Source organism: Cynocephalus volans, chromosome 3, assembly GCF_027409185.1.
Source record: "Cynocephalus volans isolate mCynVol1 chromosome 3, mCynVol1.pri, whole genome shotgun sequence".
Lineage (NCBI taxonomy): Eukaryota > Metazoa > Chordata > Mammalia > Dermoptera > Cynocephalidae > Cynocephalus > Cynocephalus volans.
Window position 1 is genome coordinate 43,015,570 of NC_084462.1, and position 24,490 is coordinate 43,040,059.

Genomic DNA, 24,490 nt, shown 5'->3' on the forward strand with positions numbered 1-24,490 from the left:
AAGAAAGAATCAGATCCATTCCTCACGTAATACACTAATATAATCTTAAATGGATCAGAGGTATGAATGTAAAAAATGAAACTACATAAGCATTAGAAGAAAACATGAGTAAATTCCTTTTTAACCTGGGAGTGTATAGCCTCTTAATCTGGGAGTGTATAACCCTTTTAACTATGACTCAAAACCCAGAAGCAGTAAAAGATTGATAAATTTGAGTACATTTTGAAGATAACATCTTTATTTAGATATAATTCAGATACCATAGAATTCACCACTTAAAAGTGTTTTATAATAGTCACAAAGTTTTGTAACTATCACTATTCTCTAACTTTAAAACATTTCCATCACCCCACAAAGATACCCTGTACCAATGAGCAATTACCCTCACTTCCTCCCCCGCACCTCCCAGCCCTTGGCAACCACTAATCTTCTTTCTGTCTCTATAGATTTGCCTATTCTGGACATGTCATATAAATGGAATCACACAATATGTGGGTTGACTGGCTTCTTTCACTTAGTATTTTTTCAAGATTTATCCATGTTTTAGCCTGTATGAGCACTTCATTCCTCGCTACTGACAAATAATATTCCATTGTATGGATATACCAAATTTGTTTATCCATTCATTGGTTGATGGACGTTTGGAGTTTTACACTTTTTAGCTATTATGAATAATGTTACTATGATCATTTGTATACAAGTGTTTCTGTGAATACACGTTTTCAGTTCTCTTGGGTAGGAGTGGAATTACTGGGCTATATGGTAACTGCATGTTTAAAATTTTAAGAAACTGCCAAACTGTTTTCTTAAGTGTGTGCACCATTTTACAATCCCACCCGCAATGTATGAGAGTTCCAGCTTCTCCACATCCTTTCTGTTGGTTGTGAAGTGGTCTCATTGTGGTTTTGATTTGTATTTCCCTAATGACTAATGATGTTGAGTATCTTTTCATGGGCTTGTTGGCCATTTTTACATCTTTGAATAAATGTCTATTCATATCCTTTGCTGATTCTTAAATTGGGTTGTCTTTTGGATGTTAAGTTGTAAGAGTTCCTGGTGTAATCTGAATACAAGTCCTTTATAAGATATATGATTTGCAAATATTTCCTGCAATTCTATAGGTTGTCTTTTCACTTTCTTGATGATGTCCATTGAAGCACAAATTTTTAACTGATAAAGTTCTATTTATCTATTTTTCCTTTTGCTGCTTGTGTTTGGTGTCATATCAAGGAAACCACTGGCTAATCCAAGGTCATGAAGATTTAATCCTGTTTTCTTAGAGAGTTATATAGTTTTAGCTCTTACATTTAAATGTATAGTCCATCCTGAGTTAATTTTTGTTTATTGAGAAGGTAAAGATCCAACTTCATTCTTGCACGTGTGGATATCCAGTTATGCCAGCACCATTTATTGAAAAGTGATTCTTTTCCCACTGAATTGTCTTCTTGTCCTTGTCAAAAATCATCTGACCACAAATGTATTGGTTTATTTCTGGACTCTTAGTTCTATTCTGTTGATCTGTATGTCTATAATTATGCCTATACCACACTGTCTTGATTATTGTAGTTTTGTAGTACATTTGGAAGTCAGGGAGAGTGAAATCTCCAACTATGTTCTTTTTCAAAATTGTTTTGCTATTCTGGGTCTCTTGCATTTCCATATGAATGTTAGGATCAGCTTGCCCTTTCTGTAAAAATTTCAGCTGAGATTTTGATATGGGCTGCATTTAATCTGTAGATCAGTTTAGGGAGTAATGCCATTTTACCATTCCTAAATTTCCTAATCCATGAACGTGGGATGTTTTCCCATTCATTTAGGTCTTATTTAACGTCTCTCAACAATGTTTTGCAGTTTTCAGTGTAGAAATCTTGCACTTCTTTTGTTACATTGATTCCCAACTGCTTTATTCTTTGTGATGCTACTGTAAATGTAATTGTTTTCTTAATTTCATTTTCAGGTTGCTCATTGATAGTGCATATAACCACAATTGATTTTTACATTTTTTTTTACACAATTGATTTTTGCATCCTGCTAACTTGCTGAACCAATGTATGCATTCTAATTTGTGTGTGTGTGTGTGTGTGTGTGTGGATTGCTTAGGATATTCTATATACAATATCATGTCATCTGCAAATAGAGATGGTTTTACTTCTTCCTTTCCAATCTGGATGCCTTTTATTTCTTTTTCTCGACTATTGCCGTGGCTAGAACTTCCAGTATAATGTTGAATAGATATACTGAGAGTGGACATCCTTGTTTTGTTTCTGATGTTAGGCAGAAGCATTCAGTCTTTCAGCATTAAGTATGATGTTAGTTGTGGATTTTTAACAGATGCAGTTTATCGGTTGAGAAATTTCCCTTCTATTATTAGCTTATTGAGTGTTTTTATCACCAAAAAGTGTTGAATATTGTCAGACGCTTTTTCTGTGTCTGTTAAAATGATCATGTATTTTTTATCTCCTTTATTCTATTAATATGATATATTACTGTTGATTGATGTTAAACCAAGCTTTCAATCCTAGGATAAATTCCACTTCGTCATGATATTTAATCCTTTTATGTGTTACTGGATTTAGTTTGACAGCATTTTGTTGAGATATTTGCATCTATATTTGTAAGAGATATTGGTCTGTAGTTTTCTTTTCTTGTGATGTCTTTGGTTCTGGTTTCAGGGTGATGTTGGCATCATAGATTGAATGTTCCCTTCTCTCCTGTTTTTTTTGGAAGAATTTGTAAAGCTGATGTTAATTCTTCTTTAATGTTTGGTAGAATTCGCCAGTGAAGCCATCTGGGCCTGGCTTTACTTCGTGGGGAGTTTTTTTGTTACTAATTGAATCTCTCTACTTGGTATAAGTCTATTCAGATTTTCTATTCCTTCTTTAGTCAGGTTAGGTAGCTTGTGTCTTTCTAGGAATTTATACATTTCACGTAGGTTATTTCCCATAATCTTTTTTTTTTTTTTTTCCCTTTAAGGTTGGTAGTGATGTTTCTCATTCATTACTGATCTTAGTAACTTGAGCTTTCTCTTTTTTTTCTTGGTCATTCTAACTGAAGATTTGTCAACATTGCTGATTTTCTCAAAGAACCAACTTTTGATTTCATTGATTTTTCTCTATTATTTTTCTTTGTTCTATTTTATTTATTTCTAGTCTAATCTTTGTTATTTCTTTCCTTTTACTTGTTTTGGGTTTAGTCTGTTCTTTTTCTACTTTCTTAAGATGGAAGTTTAGGTTATTGCCTTGAGATCTTTCTTCTTTTTTAATATGGGCAGTTACAGCTATAAATTTCCTTCTAAGAACTGCTTTAGCTGCATCCTCTAAGTTTTAGTATGTTGCATTTTTGTTTTAATTAATCTCAACATATACTCTAATTTCCCTTGTATTTTCTTCTTTTAAACATTGATTATTTAGTAGTGCGTTACTTAATATCCACATATTTGTGAATTTTCCAAATATCCTTCTGTTATTGATTTCTAATTTCACTACATTGTTGTCACAGAACCTATTTTGTATGATTTCAATCTTTTTAAATTTATTAAGGCTTGTCAAACAAAATCTGAACACATAAGGGAAAAAAAAACTACATCTCAAAACACACAAACAAGCTAAAAAGACAAACAACAAACTGGAAAAAATATTCACAACTTATATTACAGACAAAAGGTTAATATGATGAAACAGACATGCTCTTTGCTCTTACATTGCTGATGGAAATGCAAAATGGTGCGACCCATATGGAGGGAAATTTACCAATACCTAGCAAAATTACATCTGCATTTTCCCTCTTAGCCAATACTGACTTTTAGAAATTTATACAAAAGATACACTAGCCAAAAAATGCAAAATTATTTCTACACAAGGCTATTCATTGAAGCATTATTGCAGGGAAAACAATCCAAATGTCCATCTGTAGAGAACTACCTCTATAACCTATGGGACACTCACACAGCAAAGTACTACGCAGTGGTAAGAAGGAAAGAGGAAGAGTTCTGTCTTCCAGGGAGTCATCTCCAGCACGTACTGTCCTGTGATTCTCAGGCCACCTCCACTACCTCTGGCTCGGCACACACAACCTCCCAGCCCCACCTGGCCCTTTGTGCAGGGTTTGCTTGCTCATCCTGGGGCTGGGAAGACCAAGGCTCAGAGCTCAAGCCTAATAAGGAACCTAAACTCTGCCCCTCATGTTGCGGCTTCTGACCATAAGGTGACACTGGTGGTGGTACACAAAGGTGGGATCAGTCCATGGAAGAGGGAGAGGCCCACTTCCTCCTCCCTGCCACCCACGCCCATTGGTCACACTGCCACCGACTCTCATGATGCCCTTCCATAATCTCCATGCACCATGACATGTCATGTTTGAATGGTGGCAATACAACCCATGAAGGGGTGTCCCACCTCCTTGCCTCCAGGGTAGATGGGACACCTCCTCCTCCTCCATCTCAAGCAAGTCCAAGTGTGCCTTCCTGGTGCAGAGCGGGCAGGGCAGCAGTGCTGAGGGGTGAGATGTCTGCCCAGGAAAGGGCAGAAGTGGGGGCAGACAGACACAGATAAAAACACACAGAGCAAGACAAGCTGGCATAAGGGGCAGCACCTGGGGTCTTTCTTGAGAGAATGAGATTCAAGATTGAGGACAGAGACCTATTTTGTGAGCTTCTAGGGAAGAGCTGGGCAAAGGAGTTCAGGAGCTTGGCTGTGTGTTTTAAATGGAATTCCTCATGGAAGCCTTATAAAGAAACTGTCCTAAAGATTTAAGCTGCTTTTTTATTTTGTCTTAAGATTCCAGGCTGGAGTGTCCTTTGAATATGTCACTGTGCTGACAGAGGTCATGGAGTGGCTCACATTTCCTTGGATCTGACATAAATATTCATTTCTCCTCTGCTTTTTTAATAAATGGATTATACTATAATCATGTTCTGCAACTTGCTTTTCCCACTTAAAAGTTCTTCTGAATTGGCACATGGGGATCTAGCACATTCTTTCTTGTGGTAGCTCTCTGTCTTCACTGATGGACATTTAGGCATTTCCAGTTGCAATGCTGCTATAAACATCCCCTGAAATGCACAGACATTTCTGCTCACTGGGAACTACAAATTCCTAGCACTGGAAGGAGCACAGAATATATTCAGCCTTAATTTTGATAAACATTGCCAATTTCTTTTCAAAAAGTTGTACCATATATAACCTTACTTGTCAACTCAGTATTAGTTAAAAATAAAATATGTTTGAAAAACAGAAAAAAAATTCTTCCTACATTAAATAACATCAAACTTTCTGATTTTTCCAATCCGAAAAGCAAAATGACATATCTCATGAGTGGTTCTAATCTGCATTTCTTTCCATAGGAATGATGTGCTGCGGATTTTCATATGTTTATTGATTCTATTTTTTCTACGAACTAAAATAAACTCCCTAATCCTGTTTTTTGTTTCATTTGAAAATCAGAATATTCTTTTTCTCATTGATTTGCAAGTGCTTTTTGCAGATGAAGGAAGGTAGGTGTTTGTGGTCTATGTTTAAAATAGTTTTTACTTATTTACTGTTTGGCACTCAAGAGGGGCTTTGCTACAGAATAGTTCTAGTTGGTATGTAGTCACGTTCATTAATCTTCCCCTTTATGATGTCTAGGTTTGTGCTGTTCTAAGAGAAAAAGTCCTTCCTACTCCAAAACTGTTTTAATTTAATCATTTCCCTAGACTTTTAATAGTGTTCATTCTTATGTGTAAATATTTGATTCATCTGAAATTGATTTGGTGTGGGAGTGAGAGAGCAGCATGCTGTCCCTATGCTATTACCAAACAACCTGGACTAATTTGAAATTCTAAATAGTAAAGCAAAATTGATGTGCATTTTGGCCTATTTTCGAGTTGCTATTCTGTTCCATTGCTTTCTCTGTCCTTTCCTTCTCTAGTTTGCAACCCTAGTCATCATTGTGGCATTGTAATAAATTCTAGAATATGACAGAACTAATCTCCCCTCCACCTCTCACCCCACCCCCCAACTTGAATTTTTCTGGCTATTCTCATAGGTTTATTTTTCTAGGTAAAATTTATTATACCTTTTCCATGTTACAAAAAAAAAAAAATCCTGTTTGTATTTTAATTGTTATTGCATTGAATTATAGAAGGAACTTGTGGAGAATTGACATTTTTACAAAATTAAGTCTTCCATACAAAAAGAAGGTATGTCATTTTATTTACTCAAATGTTCTTTATGTATTTTAACGTTTTCTTCAGATAGGCCTTATATATGTATCATTAGTTCCCTTAAGTATTTTATATTTAATATATTCGTTTAATACCTAAGGGGAAAAGGCAGAACATTTCTTCTTGTGGCCCCTTGAACAAAGATTTCATTCAGTCTTCTGTGTTCTTAAGTGGATCTTGGTAAAGCTTCTGATCATGTGTTAACAACCTCTAGATGCAAAGCCAACACTAAGTGCTCCTAGAAATTGATAAGGAAAGATCAAAGAGCTCCTCGAAATTGATAAGCAAAGGAAAGGGGGAGGGTTAAAAAAAGAAAAAGGAAATATAGCCTCACTTATCATAAGAGAAATGCATATTAAAATTGAACTGAAACCATTTTTCATCACATTAGAAAAAACCAAATATTTGGTAACAAACACTGTTGTCAGGTCTTTAGGGAAACAGGCAAGCACACACATTGTTGGGGACTGGGACAAACAGGAAAAGCTCTCGTGGAGGGCAATTTGGCAATAGCTGCTGGATTTTTAGAAGCATATGCCCTTTGACCCATCACTTTGAAAATTTCTCGTATAGTATGCTTACATACGTATGAAAAAGCACCTAGCATTATTTGTTATAGCAAAATATTAGGAATAGTCCAAATGCCCACTAAGAGGAGAATGCTCATATAAACTGAGGTGCATCCCTGCAATAGAATACCTATGCAGTTGTCAAAAAGAACATTGATGACACCCTTTCCATACAAATGTGTGTGAAAGAAACAGGCAAGGTCCAGAACAGAGTGACCTGCTCTATTTTGTGTAAAAGAGGGGAAAGATAAGAATGTGTATTTGTTTTGCTTGTTTACATATAAAGAAGTTTTGGAAGGATGAAAGTAGCTAAGAATTATAGATTGATATTCATGGCTTTTGAATCATGTGACTGAATTACACATTCCAACAACTAAAATTTTAAAACATTGGCAAGGAAAAAAACATGAGGTCATTTGCTTTTCCCTTTCTCTGAACATGTCTTCAGGCGGACGTACACACCCTCAAGTTTAAACAACAAAAATTGACTCCAGCTGATTCACTCAGTGCTGGGACTGCCAGCTGCCTTCCAAACCCAAAAGCAAGCACACGAAATAGAAGCAAAAAAGCCAGGATTGGGGTCCTCTGTAGCTGCCAGAATCATAAACTGATGTATTTCACACGTGGATTTGAGGCGTACCCAATGGATGATTATAATTTGGCCTCTGAAAGGTTAAAGCAAATGCCACACACCTGTCCTTGTGAAAGATAATGCTTCACAGAGGGAATATCCACCTCCCAGCCCCTTTGACCGAAGATGCAAACTCTGGGAGGATCTGCCGTCTGGGGTGGTAGCTAGCATCCCTTGGGAGCTGCACTCCTCCGTGGCTGGTTCTTAGTGTGTGGCCGGGTTGGATCAGTGCTTCTGCCACATTCACAGCTATTTTTCCTGTATGGAATAGCCCACTCGAGTCATACAAACTTCTTCCATTTAGTATAAACTCTGGCTGGACAACAATAGGTCTCTCTTTTTTTTTCATGGGTGATATTCTGATTATGAAAGCGAGGAGCTTCATGATTCTTCTGCAACCACAAACATTCCAAGAATGCCTGGCTCTGCCACTGAGGCCCCATGCCCACTGCAGACTGACTCATTGCCTCCCTTCCTGAGTTCTCTGTGACCTGTGTTCAAGGCACTAACCATAGACAGCTAGAGGCTGAACGGAGATATGATCACTGGCAAACAAATGATGACAAAAAGGACAAGGACTGGGGAAGAACTAAACTTAATTTTAGCTAAGAAAAGAAAAAAAAAAAAGGAACCAAAGGGAAAGGGATATTGTCTAAGAATCTAATTTAGTAAAAGAAGTTCCTGATGGCTTATCTTTTCAACTTCCGAAAACTACTACTTATTTCTTTAAACTGGTAGAAATCTTATGGCAATAACAACAGAGATAGAAATTTATTGTTTTGCAGCAATGTTAGAAAAACCAAGAGAATAGAAACATTGTTTTGCAAAGATGGTGAGTATTTACCCGGTAGCCTGGCTGCAGAATTCCTCCTCTGAACCACCACTAAGCTTTACTGCCTCCTTGGGTCAGTTTTTACGAACAAGGGCAGAAGACAGTGACTTAGCAAGCTGTTGCACCCCAGTGGAGTAAAACAAAGAGATTATATAAGGTCCCAATTTGGGACATACCAGGAAAGTCTGTGCATATTTTCATTAAGCCAGTTTTGAGTTACTCTATGAAAACTCAGGAAAAAACTGCTTTCCCAAGTTGTCCAACAGGGTTGATCAGCAAGTAGGACCAACAAAGACTTCCAGGAGCTGATGTCTAGGAGGGACGGGGGGCCTCCTTGGGCCAGCACATACCCCCACCTACCCTCCATGAGCTGAGAACCCCACGACTCTCCAGGATTGCTACCAACAGAACCCAGAGGTCTCTGCCACATCAACAGCCCCATCCACTCCATACGGTTTATAACTTCAATCTTTACCAGGAGTTTTCTCCCATGTGACACACAGTTTTGTAACTTGGGGGTGAAAAAAAGTATTCCGAAGATAAGGCCAAAAAAGACTTTAACTTTAATGAAAATATTTTAATATCAAATGTTATTTAAATAGCTTTAACTAAAACAACTCAAATTTGATAATTAGATTTGGGGGTCATCACATTTCAGCTGTACACATATTTGAACATGAGGTCTGGCCACGTTTTAAATTCCATGACTTCAATGGCTTAGAGTCAAATACAATCAAAGACCTCTCATTTTTTTAAGGACCCCCTCTCTGCTTTTATCATCTAATATTATCGTCATTTTCATGAATGGAAATAGAATGCAGGTGAGGCTACAGAACTTGCCCAACACAGAAAGAGAAAAACATGGACATTTATTGAGGGTCCACCCAGCATGTGCACCTGGCGAGATAATAAACATTCTGCAAACAGACTCCAACCATGCCCATGTTACAGATAAAGATGAGGGTGTGCAAGGGTCAGGATTTCAACCCAGCTCCTTCCGACTGCAAAGCCCATGTTCTTGCCACTGTCACTCAGTGTTCCCTGAAAACTGCACCTCAGAGATGCCCAGGAGATCCTGGAAGATGGGGTCAAGACAGCAGACCAGACCTGGGCTGTAGCTACCATCTCCTGTCTCAAACCCTTAGAAATTATTAAAGAAATAAAAAAATATCAATAAGCCATATTAGCACAGGAAAAGGAGAAGGAGGCCTAAGAGGAACAGAAACCACGGTGCACAAGGTGGAGAAGCATCGGGAGTGTGCTGCGGCTGCCTGGGGTGCACACCACAAGCAGGAGGGCCCAGCGGGAGGACTGCAGGGAGGGGGAACCTCAGTGGGCAGGCCCCTGTGATTTATCCCTCTCTAGCCTGTGCCAGGCAGCAGGGGGCTGATGGGTTTGCCCTGTGTGGGCTAAAGAGGAATTGTGGTGGGTGACACCCAGGAGGCACGTGGAACCCCCCCACCCAGAAGGCACCTACAAACATTTGAGGAAGACAAATACCATAAAGGAGAAGCACCGATTTCCATCATGCAGGCACGCAGTGTGGGCTACAAGTTGGCAGGAAGAGGCCCCCACCCCCACAACACACCCACAGAAGGTAAAGCTAAATTAAGTTCCCTGGTTCCGGAGCCAAAGACACAGTCTCATGGAAGCAGGCTGGCCACCCAGGGCAGGAGAAGACATGCTTTATCTCACCACTGCCCCCCGTGGACCTCAGAGTCCCCCTGTGAACAGCTGATGGTGACAACATCTGTGCAAGGCAGGGTCTTGCCAGATCTGAGAGCCGCATTTCTTTCTGCACCCTTACATTGCTGCTCAGGGGAAAGCCGACACAAATAACCCGGTCATGGAAGCTTTGGGATCTCCTGGCTCATGATAAAACTCAATATCAGCAACTGTCATCCCCATTCTGAAAAAAAAAAAAAACCAAGTCTGAGCCTGAGCTTCTTTAAGCAGAATCCTGGTTCCAGCTTCCCAGAATCTCAGGGGCCCATATCGACCCACAACCAATGTTAGTAGAGCAAGAACAACCTCAGAATAATTACTGGAGAGACAAGGGGGGACACAGAATCCACAAACAAGAATCAGCTAAAAATCTTGGAAATTAAAACTAGAAGAGTCGAACTGTGAAACATAGCAGATGGGCCGCAGAGCAGGTGGATCCTGCTGAAGGTCACACCGGTCACATGGAAGACCAAGCAGAGCATGCAACGCCAGCAGACAGAGAGGCAGGTAGCAGAAACAAAAAGTAAGAGGCATGGAAGATGGTTCCGGAAACGTTTCAAATGCGTCTCATAAGAATTCCAGAAATATATACTCAAATAAATAAGAACAATTCTCAAGTTGAGGAAAGATGAGTTCTCGGAAGTGACAGGATAATAGTAAAGAAGCTGAAAAAGGAAGGAGTAAATTTGGAAAAAAGAATATAAGAGAAATGCAGAATGAATTAAATATAAAGCAAAGAAATAAAAGAGAACAACAACAAAACTTGAAGTTTGTTCTTTCAAAGGACTAATGAAATAAATAATCTTCTGGAAGGACTGATCAACAACAACAAAAAAGAGAGCGCGCGAGAGACAGCACACAAGCAATATCCGGGATGAGAAAAGAGACAACACCATGCATTAGAAAATAAAAGTCGGGACCTTGCTAAAGGAAGCGGGGCTTCTTGGAGAGATGGTGGGCTGCACATCTGGGTCAGGAAATGGACACTCTGGGTGTCAGAAAGCAAGGACATTCTCAAGGACTCCTGGGGTCATGCCAAAAGAGAAAGAAACCAACACAAAGGGGCCTACTGGCCAAAGAGGAACAGTTTTACCTTTAAGAATCAAAGAAGTTAAAATCCTTGGGTTCGTAATGATACAAAGAAAAGAAAACCTCATTGGTCCCTTTCAAAAGGTGTAGGGAATCAACTCATTGGCAGAAGAATGAATATGTGAATTAAGGGCAAGATTCATTCATCGGCTTTCCCATACAAACTGTGATTCAAGGTACCACGGAGTTGATGGGAGAGACCTCTTCCTTAGAGAAAGATTTCAGCTGATAATGAAGAAGGAAAGATAGGCTTAAAATATGACTACTTTGCAACCCTGAATGAAATAACTGATCTAAGCAACGATCCATGCCTGATAAAACCACTAGGTGAAACGCTAAAAAACCATTAGGATCTATATAACGAATGATCAGGCTGACAACACTTGAAATCACCAAAATAATCTAAACCTCAAAGAGAGACAGTTAGACATTATTTGACCCCTGAAGCAATACAGGAAGGACACACTGTCTATGGAATATTCTTGCCAAAACATCTCACTGGATCTAATCAAGCCTCTGGATCTACGGAAACATGGGGAGGAGAGGAACACGTTGGCTCACATAAAGGGATGCAATTGCCAAATCCAGACTGTGGGAAACTGCACAGGACAAGCAATGGGGTTTTATCAACAATAAAATTGCAAGGAAAAAGAAAATGAGGGAGAAAGATAGAAATCAAGAGACCTAGGAACTGTATTGACCTAAAAGAATGCAGGGATATTGATTCAAACAAATGATAAAAAACAAATTAAGAGACAAGGACTTTTGAACACTGGTTAGGTATTTGATATTATTAATTGATAATTTTTTATTTTTAAAAGATGTATGTTAAAGGTATTTGTTTTTTTAGACGTCTTAAGATATAAGTCTGGAATTGGGTTCTAAATCATGTGGAGAGAGGGAGAAGGGGATAGGCAGAGATCAAGGTTGGCCAGGTTGACAACTCCTGAAGTTGGGTAATTGGTACAAAGGGTCTGTTATAGTGATCTCTCTACTTTTGTAATGTGCTCAAAACTTTCTGTAATACAAAAATAAAAATCTAAGATAAAAACACATTTCAAATTTCTGCATAATCTAAAGACTTAGGAAATAAAAAAAAAACTGGTTTCTGAGGCAAAAAAATAGGGAACTAAGTATCTGCCCTGATTCTTTGGAAAGAGAGGGTATGGGATGGGAGGGAATACTTTTCATTGTATTCCCTTTTGCACTTTTGAGTTTTATATCAAATATATGATTTATCTATAAAAATGAGTAAGATAATTTTATAATATTTTTTAAATTCTGAAATCATTATGAACTTTATGCTAAAACATTTGAAAAATCTGGATTAAATGGATGGCTATCTAGAAAAATGTATTACCAAAAGAAGAAATGGAGAATTTAAATAAACCTATAAATTTTGAAGAAAGAAAATCAATAGAAAAACTCTACCCATAAAAAAAGCACCAGGCCTAGATAGTTTTATAGGCAAAGTGTTGTATCCAGCTTCTTGGAAAATATAGTACATACTTACTTTTTCAATCAGCATTGTTTGTACAATGTAAGTTGCAAAAAGATTGAAGTCATTTATTCAAAAAATATGGAAAATGTTCTGAAAGGAGCAGGACTGCCCAAACATGACTCTGGTTGCTCTTTCCCAAATCTGGACAATGAGCCAGCTGAAGAGTCTTCCTTCTTCCAGCTGAAAGGATAGAACCCAAACGCAGTTTCCCATGGGTCTAGTGGCTCCCACCCTCCATTGTGGGGGAATGAATGTCCCAAGGCCCCAAGCTGTCCCCTAAAAACAGCCAGCACCCACACTGTAGCACTCCATTGACAGGGTAGCCTTCTGAGAGGGGAAGCCCACGCTAGACTTTGCTGGACTGGAAGCCATCTCTGTCTAGTAGATGTCCTGGCACACCTCCTTGTGAACGAATGAGAGACTGGGGGCCACATGCAAGTCCATCTTGCAGACCCAGGATTTGTGATTTCCTCTCCCTCAATAAAACCTGTTCCATAACCCAGGCAGGTGACACTGTGGAATTCATGTCACTCCCTGCACAATGGGTAGCATCCCAGAGGGGACCTCCCTGGAAGGACAGAGACAATAACACATATTTATGGACACACACATATCTGGCCATGATATAAAACACGGCAAAGGTTCACACTAACTTCAGAACAATGGCTATCTCTGAAGCTGAAGGAGCGTGGTAATCAGGAAAGGAGCCAAAGGGGCTCTAGCTGCACCTGTAAGGTTTGACTTCTTAAAATAATTTTTAAAGCAAAAGTGACAAAACATTAACATATTAAATATTAAAATATTAAATGTGAGTGGTGGCTACATCCTTGACCCCTTTCTTTTACTCCTCACCTCTAATCCATTCTCAAACCCTGTGGTGTATTAAAGATGTCCACAAACTTTTTGCCATTCCTCCCAAGAGGAGGCGGAGTCTATTTCTGTCCTGGACTGAATTTGGACTGGCCTTTTGGCTTGTTTTGACCCAACAGGGGCCAGCAGAAGTGATGCTGAGCCAGTTCTGGGCCTGCGTCTTATGAAGGCCTAGGAGCTTCTGCTTCTGAACTCTAGGAATTTGACTGCTGGGCTGAAAAGTAGCTTGGCTAGACATCTGGGTGATGAGAAAGCATGCAGAAGACAGCGAAGTCACGTGGAGGAGCACTGAGAACCAGACGTGTGACTGGAGCAAGGGGTACCACCAGCAGAGCCCTGCCCAGATTCTCCACTCACAGAAACCTGTTGCTGTGTCAAGCCAGTAGTTATGGGGTGGTCTGTCACACAACAGTAAAACCCTACACAAGTCCTGATAGCTTTCTTCTCAAAACCTATTCCTAGTCCATCCTCCTCTCTCCACTCCAACCTCACTGTCCTGGGCTATGCCTGGTACCCTCTCTCCAGGGTTCTGGTCACAGCCTTCTAACTCCCTAAATCAGCTCATGTGCTCCTCAGGTGATGCCATCGCTCAGAACAAAATCTGAGCCCCTGACACGGAAGCTCCCGTCTCCAGCCCTACCTGGCACTGCTCTCCCTCTGTCCACCCATGCAGGCCATTCTGCTGTTATTCAACCATGCAAAGCTCGCTCCTGCCTCCCAGATTTTGCACTTGCTGGTGGCTTGCCAGGAGCACCGTCTTCCCAGCTCTTTACAGGACTACCTTCCTCCTTCCATTCACGCCATTCTGCTCAAAAGCCATCTCTCCCTAGACACCTTTCCTGATCTCTGATCTGAAATAGTGCCCTTTGCCCACTCTCTGTCCCTGCATCCTGGCTGATTTCCCCCCGGCCCTTTCCACTGCTGACATTAGAGCACATATTTGTTTATCATGCTTCTCCCTGAAATATAAGCAATAGGAGGACTTTTTCCTGCTTTCCCAGGGCCCAGTCTGTGTCAGGCTCTGACAAAGTGCAGAGTGAATGAATGAGCGCAGCAAGCAGGGCGGATGCACCATTCTCTGCTGTTGCAGGATGTTCAAAAAGCACTCTTGTTCCCAGCCTTTCCTGGCTTCCTCCTGCTCAACCGAGCAGATCTGAGATTCAACGTCAGTTCTAACCTAATAACAACTACGAATGGCCATGTGGTACCTCTTTAGCACATGCCATTGCTCTGACGCTGTTTTCAGCAAGTATTGCTCTCTGGTTTCCTTTGTTCTCTATTCTCTGTTTTTCCTGCTACAATCCCAAGTCCAATTAGAGCAGGGGACACATTCTTGCTATGTCCTCAGCATTGAGAACCGTGTTCCCCACAAATAGATGTGTGATAATTGTGAAATAATAATGCTGAATTAAGAAAGACAGACAAAAAGCCAGGCCTTAGAAGAATGTAGCCTATTAAAAGGACTTCAAAAATAAGTGCCAATGAGAAAATATTTTTCTGCCAGCATTTTTGCTGACTTTTTTTTTTTTTTAGCATCATAGGAAGTTGCTTCCCATGTAATTTAGAGACACTGTCTGTCTACAAAGTCAGCTGATTGCAAATATCCCTCATAAGGCTTAGAATCATATAATTATTGGTTTATCTGGAATTCACTGAAAAAATGTTTTTAATAAACAAATCTGACATTAAAAAAATAAATAAAAACAAAAATTAACTGAGAAGGTAATAAAATTGACACCAAAGTAAGATAAAATAAATGCCAATTAGGATCTCCTAGGGAATCAAAAAAAAAGAAAGAAAAATACTGTACACATAACACAGGAGCAGAACGCTATGAAAAGAAACTAAGACCGGGAAACAGCTCTTGGAAATAAAAATGAGCACCAAAGTGAAACATTTAGAATGCTCCATAGAGGGGTTAGAAGATAAAGTTAGGAAATCTTTCAAACTTTAAGAAAAAGAAGAGCTAGAAAATGTGATAGAAAAGATTAGCAACATGTATCTTAACTATAGCAGCTCCCGAAAAACAAACAAAACAGAAAAGAGAAAAAGCAGAAGAAAAAGATATTATCAAAGAAAATACAAGGAATTTTCCAGGCCTGAAAGGGATACACACTTGGCCTGCCCAGTGCCAAGCAGCATGAACGAAAACAGACCCTCACCCAGGTCTTTTGTTCCGAAATTTCAGAAGACCAAGCACACCAGGAGGATCCTAAAGCTCCCAGAGAGAAAAAAACAGGTCACCCACAGAGCAATGAGGATCAAACCACATCAGAGGACAAGAGAGCAGGCTCTTCCAAGTTGTGAAGGCAACTGAATTCCAACTGAGATCCAGGGGAGGGCACAGTGAGGACGCTCTCAGGCTTGAGGAGCCCCTAGTGTGTGCCTCCCATTGCCCCTTCTTAGGAATTTTCTTGGGGATGTGCTCCAGGTAAATGAGGGCTCAAAGTAAGAGCTCCAGGCAGATGCAGGTGGAAGGGAGGAAGGTGGAGCTCAGCTCTGGGCCCCGCAGAGTAAGGATAACACTGAGTCTCTGGGCATGAGGCACAGAGAGGGGAAAATATCATGTAAAGTTACAAATGCAAGCTAGAGATAAGTCAGCACCCATCTAAGGAAATGTGGAGGGGCAGCAGGGAGACAGGGTGTGAAAGTGAAGGAAATATTCATCTGTCATGGCAGGAAGTCAGCAAGAGGGAGGTGCAGGCATCTTCTTTACACCGAGAGAAGGTAATTACCTGCAGAACTAAAACCAGAAACAGGAGATGAAGGCCTTTTTGGGAATTGACGCTGGGGCCTTGTTGCTTTTCCTATGTTACAGTCCCTTTAGTACAACTGGCATCTTTAACCTGGGGTATGTATTACTTTGATCATTTTTAATGTGCTTATGCTGTGATCACGCAATTCTGCTGGGGCACATGCAGAAATATTCAACTCTTAAAATAATAAGCAATATGTAGAAAGAATCTAAAGGCACTTTAATTGGGCACAGATTAAACAAACCTGGTTGTATTCACGTCATCAAACGTGTGCACATGGAGAGAACTCTAAGACATAAGTGATAAAAGATGCACAATATGTATGACTGAGCAACATGCATGTAAAACCAGAAACACATACAAACAGAGTTGTGTGAGTGTGTGTGTGCACGCATGTGTGCTTAGAAAGAGGTTAGGAAGGAAACACACTCAACTATCAGTGGCACCCACGGGCACAATGAAAAGGGACCAAGGAGCACTGTGGCTTTCTCCAGATCATTTTAATCTACTATGAGAAAGTGTGGGATTGCACACAAGTAACTTTTTCTTACCTTCAGGGAGAAGTTGGGCCTAAGGAGAGTGCTCCTTGCCCATTATCAGGCAGGAGCTCTTAGCTTGCTCTTGTTTCTGAAGCCGGAGGGGCTGGTGGCATTTGAACAGAGACGGACAACCACCCAGCAGAGGTGTTTGAGCAGCAGCCAGGGCAGGGGTGGCACAGCCTGAGGGGCCCTGCCCTGGCCTCCCCCCACCTCCAGCACCAACTGCAGAGCCAGGCCCACATCTGGCCCCTCTAACTGCGTGGGGGTGGGCCACCTGTGACCATCCACTTGTCTCTAAGAGCTCACATGACCATCTCATGTCCCAATGAGCTACTAACAGGAAATTCAGAGTGTTGTTCCTGTCCTTCTGTACTCAAATCCAGCCATGAATTTGCATCATCACATGGTTCTATATATAAAATAATAGTCTGCAATTTTCAATGCCTCTAAATATCTCTAAGTCTCTGAAAAGCTCAATGTGACACAGAAATGAAGCTGTTTTTGTTTTTGGTTCTCCTGAAATGACCAGGTAGGTGATTTTAAAACAACACTTGGCAAGGTGCCCTGGCCCTTGGGTGCCGGATGGAGGATGAGAAGAGTGGCTGGGCACAACCCTTGCAAGAACTGGCAAAACTAGCTGGAATTCTAGGAAGTTCTCTGGAGTTGAAAATATAATTTCTGAAAAATGTGTGATTCCTTCTACAACATCAAAGGAAGGAGTCTATTGCTTGAGATGCATGTTTCTATTTTTAATTTTTTTTTCTCTTTTCTTCTTTATGACAAATGTCAGTGAATAAATAGCAAGATATGGTTAAATGGAATCTGGACAAACTGAACATGGGGCAGCCTGGATGGTGAAGGGATGAAGAGCTGGGACTTCCAAGGAATATTAGTAGCTCCCTATTTTCATTCATCAGGGTTACTGAAAATACGTGAAATCCATACACTAGGGTTTAGACCTATATGTTATCAGGAGGGGGAGGGGCCTATTCCCACAGAACTGAAGAATTTCATAAAAATCCCTAATCATGGCTCCTTCAAGGTCTGACTCATGTGGACTAGGAAACCCGACATATGGGTGAAAATCCTCGTCCTTCTGCTCAGGGACCTGGGGATGTCTGTGCAGACATCTTCCTGCTTACAAGCCACTGACCTCTTCATGGGACCAGGGCAGATGGCTAGAAAGAAAAGTGTCCCTCTTGGTTGCTGATGCATGACAGTGGACTTGGGCTGCTTCCCAGCAAGTGCAGAAGTTGCCAGGTGGGGCTGTTCTGCCCATCCCACATGAAGGGAGCTGAGTCAGGGAGCAAGCGTAGGGGAGGGGAGGCAGGGAGGTGGTGACAGCTGAGGCTCTGGACGAGCCACCACCTCTAGGTTCTGGCCGCCACCACCTCTAGGTTCTGGCCACCTAGAATGGGGTGGGTGAGTAGGGGTGCTCTGGAGGGCCTTTCCATGCGAGGGTGGAGAGGAGGTGGGGGGCAGATCTCCCCCGGACCCAGGCAACCATATCTTAATGATTAGTCCATAGACAGACTTAGGTACAAAAATGTTTAAGTGGTAACCAAGTGGGGCATGTGGGGTTGCCCACTGACTGCCCTTGGAGGTAGGGGGATGGCTTACTGTACCTTAAAAGGAACCCACAGGGAGGGCAAGGCATCTGCTTTCAGTTACTCCAAGAAAGGGGTGAAGAGATTCCCGTCAGCCTAGATGGGTGGAGCTAGATGCAATGACAGCAGGACAGATTTCCATAGCACAAACTTCCTAACAGACCTGTCCACAGAAAGGCTGGCATTGCTCAGAAGGTAGATAGCTCGTTGCTAGAAGGAAGCAAGCATATTCTGGACAAATAGTTAGGAGAAGATCTAAGCCTCAGACTAAGGTTGATGTTAAAAGCCTCATCAAGTCCAGAGCTTCTGCAGTTGGGCTCTGCTTTGTGGGCATAAAGCACAGCTGTGCTAACTGCCCCCTGCATGGATGGATGCCCACAGCCATTTCTGCCACCACTGGGCCACCAGTTAGTTGGCCTTTCTTTGCCTTGCTCAATAAGGGATTCCTTACCAGACACTGGCTATGCTCCCTGGAGGGACCCAGTGTGCTCCTGCGGCCAGGCTGGAGGAGGGAGCCCCGATGACTGCAGTCTCCTGCCCAGCAAAGCCTTGTCCACCCCTCTTCTCCTGGCCCCCACGGTGTGAACACAGCCCATCGGGAGCGAGCAGCACATGAGGAACAGGTTAGAGATGTGGGCTGCTTCTTCAGAATGGGTCCGTTCCTCATAGAACTGCCTACGGCGGCTGCAAGACAGCGGGCTACCACACTAGGACACTTCCGAATTCAGTCTATTTCCTACTTCTATTTCTGGAAGACAGGAAGAGCCCCTGCTTGAGCAAACCACTTGGCTCTTATACTAAGAAGTTATATTTTTAATACAGATTTGAAAAAGCTAAAGGAGAAAACAAAAAAAATAAAGGACATTGGAAGTAGCTGTATAACAACCTGGGGTTTGAAGACTCTCCGGAATGTTCCATCTCCTCCTTTGGTCCATGCTGGGTCCAGTGGTGGACAGTGCTCTGAGAGGCAGGCAGCAGTGTGAGGGCTTTCAGGGCACTCACAGAGAGCCCCCGCCTGGGCAATGTCTGCCCCAGCACCCCCACCCTCCACGATGCAGGAGAGGCTCACCAAGTGCTCTCAGCCTGAATGACCTCGAAGTTTCCTTACTTCTTTACTTCCCGGGGTGCCTACCTCTGCTGGGAGGACAGGTTTTTCCACTCTGATGTCAAACACACACAAAAGAATGTCTAATGACATGTTTGTCAAAGTAGCCTGCCTGGAGTCTCACTGCCTCGCATTCTTTTGACTCACACATGCTAAACTCATCAGCGCTTTCTAAACATTCCTCCCGCACTGCAGGTGAGCTGACTTCGGACAGTGCCAATGCGGTTACACTTGTGACACACCTTGTTGGGATGCAAGAGTGCTGTACTAACACACAGCTGGCCACACACGGCAGGCCACTTGGCAGCACCCACCGGCCACCGGCCCCATGCTGCGGCTGGGCGAAGCGCCCCCAGGTCATGGGCTTGGAAAGGGTTAGCCATTCTAAACAAACGTGAGGTGGGGTCACACAAGTCAAAACATGCAGGGATGTGAAGACACACCTAGCACACAAATTAAAAATACTAAATACCGTTACCCAAAACCCCACAGTAAAAAATGTGTTTTATTAAAGCTTGGGTCTTTTTCTCAACCATAATGGAAGTATAATGACTTTATCATTTTCAAAAATGTATCTTCCAAGGATTTTTAAAGGGTGAGAGAGTTGCTCCTCCATAATTTGAGCAAACCACTTGGCTCTTATATTAAGAGCCAACTTTTGGCAGCCAGCTTTTCTTAGTCAGAGCTGGGGATTAGTTCTTGAACAGACTTCTCTGAGGTGAGGCCAGGGGATTTTGGGTGGGGGAAGCAGGGCTCCCAGGATCCTGGGAAGTCTGGGGGAAAGTAGGAGGTGGTACACATTCAGCTCATCCTCTGGGGACACACTCAAGGGTGGACTCTGTGGAGGGCTCAGCTGCAGATGAGCATTTGCACTGAGTCAAATATCCCCCCATTTGTTTCAGAAAGACATGAAGGGGAAAGAAGCCATTGAAACAAATTTGACCTCGAATATGATCACACTTGCCGTTTAGATCCTAATCATGAAATGTCAGTACTTACAGAAATAGCAGTTTAAAAGATGACTTGCAACATTATTCTTCTGATGGCAAAAGGAATGCAAAACACACAAAAGGAACATGCGTTCATAGTAGAAAACGTAAACACTGCAGGTAAGCAGAGCATAGTGCCTGTGAGCCTGAAACACAGGTGGGACACTACCTTTTGAGTGTTACTTGCCCTTGGCTGTGGCCTTGGTGTGTATATTTATATTCTGTGAGAATGAAATCCAACATGGGATGTTTTAAACTTGGGCTCTGCAGAGGGGGGTGTCATAGGGTTTTACCCCTGGAATTAATAAATTCTGTTAGTTAGCTCCAGGGGCAGGCTCCCAGGCTCTCAGCTCTCCTGATACCAACTGTTCTATTCACGCTGTCAGCGTATGGGCAAAAATTGGCAGCTTCTTTATAAGATTTTTTATGAGGATTCAATCATTATTATAATTCATTAATGTATAATATGATTTCTTTCATGCCGAACCACAGGACAGGATTTTTTGGTGAATTTCAGGTCACTTTCCTCTCATCTTGCTCAGCTCTGTGGTTCGTGTGTTTGGTCCCTGTACAAACACCTCCCCCACACTCAGAGGTTCACAGGATGTCACTTCCCTGTCTTTCTTGTCTCCAACTCCAAGCACCCAGAACAGTACCCACTGGGGCTGCATAAGTCCCTTCAGGCTTCTGACCCTTGTATGTGTCCTTAGGTTTATCCAGAACAGGGACAGTGGGGTGTCCTCATATTCCAGTGAGGAAAAAGAGGTCCCTGGGGCAGAAAAGACTTTTCTGAGTCTGCTCTTTCCAGGCTGGCAATCACAGCTATCAGGAGAGGAATGTACTAAGGAACACTGTAAAGCTCTGAACCAGAGCTTTAAGGAAAACACAGCGGGCTGAGGAGTATCAATGGTTTGGCCTCTCAGTGCACATTAACGTTTTCTGGTTATCTGTCCTCCCCCAAGCTTGGAGGTGCACAATTCCAGGTTTGTTCAGGTCCTTGGGACCTTGAAGAGTCAACAGGGGATCCCTGGGGACTCGGAAAGCATCGTCTTAGCGATGCTACTCATCAGCATGACCGGGGAGCCTGTTAGAAATGCAGGCTCTTTGTGCCCCAGACCTACTGAATCAGCATTTCTCCAAGATCCCCAGAGGATTCGTGTGCACAGTACAGTTGGACAAGTGCGGCTCTATGGGACTCAAACCATTTAGACTGGTTGATTCTCAACCCCAGCTGCACATCATGAGGGAATCTTTAAAAAATGTCCTTGCCTGTCCCCTCCCAAGATGCTACTCTGGTGGGTCTGGATGGTGCCTGGGCAGTGCCAGTTTGAAAGGCTCCCCAGGGATTCTGTGGACCAGTGGTGAGAAACACGTGTTTAGATCACCAAGTCTTGAACAGGAAGGGGATGGAGCAGAGTCCCCTGTGGGGCATTTTTAGATGACACAATCACCTACCCAACACACCCCACATGGACCTAATGTCCCTGCCCACACCATCATCCTTCATTCCTCAGGACTGCTGAGAGGAGCAGCAGGTGGGATAACGGAGCTGGAAGTGCACTGGAAAGGTGGAGGCGCCACTCACAATTGGGTATAGCATTCTGCTGCCCATGCCACCCTGACCCCACAATGATACATCAAGGTCTTTCTAATAAGCAACTGAATAAAAGAAAAATAAAACTTAAAAAGAGGCAAATCAAATACTCTGGGAACATTTAGTGCCGGGCAATGTCAAGAAGCAAATTCTTCTCCCACTTCATAATTTAATTTATGTGCAAAGAAACCTTCCAGAAATATCACCCTAGTTAGCCTATAGACATTTTAGATGAAGAAAAAAACACTCAAGCAACTGAACAAAACCTCTGCTGAGCCACATTCAATGCCCGATCATTAACACAGCTGAGGGTACAAACATCTGGGCCCTCTCAAACCCTGCAGGATGGCCTAGAAGAGTAAGTGTTCTAGGACTAAGGCAGGGTTCAGATGTCTGGTTGTTGTGAGAATTAAGTGAGATTATTTCATAAAGCCTTGAACCCAGTGCCTGGTACATACTAAAGGATTAACAAATATTTATTGTTAATAATATCAATGATACTCTATTTGTGTTAAAAGTGGTGCAACTCTAGTGGAAAATTTGGTAATACACATAAAGAGGCTCAAAAATGTTCAAACCCAATAATCTGACCTCTGTAAATATATTTTATGGAAATAGTCTTGAAACCATGTATAAAAAGACGGGAATGGAATGCTTTTTGTAAAAGTGAACGAGAAGCAACCCACATGTCTAATGATGTCTAACAGGAGCCTAAGGATTAGGTCAATAATTTTATACAGTGCTCCCATATAAATGATGTTTCTCTTGATCACATGAGCTAGGAGGTGCCTTAGATAAGTTACCACGGACAGGTGGTTAGAAGAAAAAAGCAGGACACAAAATTATTTACAACTTATAAGTACAATAAAGTTAAAACAAAGTCCTTTAAGCACAGAGAAACAGACTAGAAGAGAACATGCCAAGATGTTAACTGTGGTTGGGTTGAGTTTGGGGTGGTAGGGCTCTGGGTGATTTTTTTTTTTTCTACTTTCCTTTATTTTCTTTTCTCAATTTTTCTTTAATAAACATGTATCACTTTTATAATGCAGAACCAAAACCAAATCCCCACTTAAAAAAAAGTTCCTTTAACCAACACTAAATGATGCTCCAATTTTTAAGATCTTCAAGTCCACAATAAATTTTGTACATGGCCCCTCAGTTTTTAGAATTTAAGTGAGAATCCCAAGATATATTTTATGATGAAAAGGCACAAAATAATTGGCATTTTATGTCCTTTGGTTGAAAGCCCCTTGTTCTTATGGACTCTAGACTTCCCACAGGACAAGCATAGCAGGCTGCACCCAAGCAGGCAAGGCCAACCCTGCCCTTACCGTTATGGGTCTCCATGGCGCAATCTGGACACACAGCTGACCCCTCTGGCCCCACACACCAGTACATGCTGGGTGGTCTCCGCGACATGCCAGCCATCAACCCTTGAGGCAGCCGATTTCCAAAGGCAGGTTTTGCTGATGTCACAACTGCTGCCCGTGAGGTGGGTTAAGGCATGGATATGCAGTCATAGCTGGGCAGAGAGCTTTCTCGTCCTAGTGGTGAAAAACATAATAAAAGCAGAAAGCTTTTTAAATTCAAGTCCTGCCCTGTGACCCATGCCAATATTTGCCATTTACATTGGTTCACTGATATTTTCCTCTCCTTTGCAGCATTCCTTTTCACAGTCCCTCTATCCAGCCAAATCTGTCAGGTGGGGGCAGTGAAAGGACAGAGCTTCCCCCCATCCCACCTCAACACCGGACTCAGGACAGTATTAAAAAAGCCCCAAATAATCGTTAAATACCTACTGGGAAAAGGTTTGATCATTATTCACTCAACACACAACCATTGTCACCTGCAAAGAAGCTAGGCCCTGTGTGTGGCACAGAGAGCACAGCAGCTACAGCTCTCAGAGACTCACACTCCAGTTGAGGTGGGGCAGACACACTCATGGGCCACCATAACCCAAGGCCCTCCCTTTGCCCAGGACAGACTCTTCTGGAAGCCCAGAGGTGGGCATGTAATCCCAAAGGGCAGCCAGGAATCAATACCAAAGAGAAGGGGTCTGGAAGGAATTGACAGTGGTTATGAAGTCAACTCAGTTTGAGCTTTGGGGGTTAACAGAAGTGAACCCCATAAATTTTGTCTCTCCCCAAGGGGAAATTCAGTGATGTCTACAAACATTTTTTGGTTGTCACAACTTGATGGGGGTGTAGGGGGTGGCGCTACAGGCATCTAGTGGACAGAGGTCAGGGAAGGTACTAAATATCCTACAGTATACAGGACAGCTGTCTGCAAGAAAAAATTATCTGGCCCCCAATAGTTCCAAGGTGGAGAAACTCTGAGTTAGATTAAGACTAATCTCCTAAAACTGAAGAGACTGTGATAAACTGTGAGGTCAGGAGCTGTTCTTCTGTGCTGGGCTCCTACTGAGCTTAGAGGTCCCCCCAACATCAGTGCCCATCCTGCTACGGTGATTAAAGGACCAGA

General features: G+C 42.1%; 1 protein-coding gene across 1 annotated transcript in view; it reads right to left on the reverse strand.

The window, feature by feature from the left end:
• The window catches only part of LRRK1 (leucine rich repeat kinase 1), a 134,968-nt gene that overhangs the window by 106,656 nt on the left and 3,822 nt on the right, over positions 1–24,490 (reverse strand). The window contains exon 2 of the mRNA XM_063090601.1: positions 23,341–23,553. Within this exon, the coding sequence (XP_062946671.1) occupies positions 23,341–23,437 (97 nt within the window). The 5' untranslated portion in view covers positions 23,438–23,553. The remainder of the gene's footprint in view (positions 1–23,340; positions 23,554–24,490) is intronic.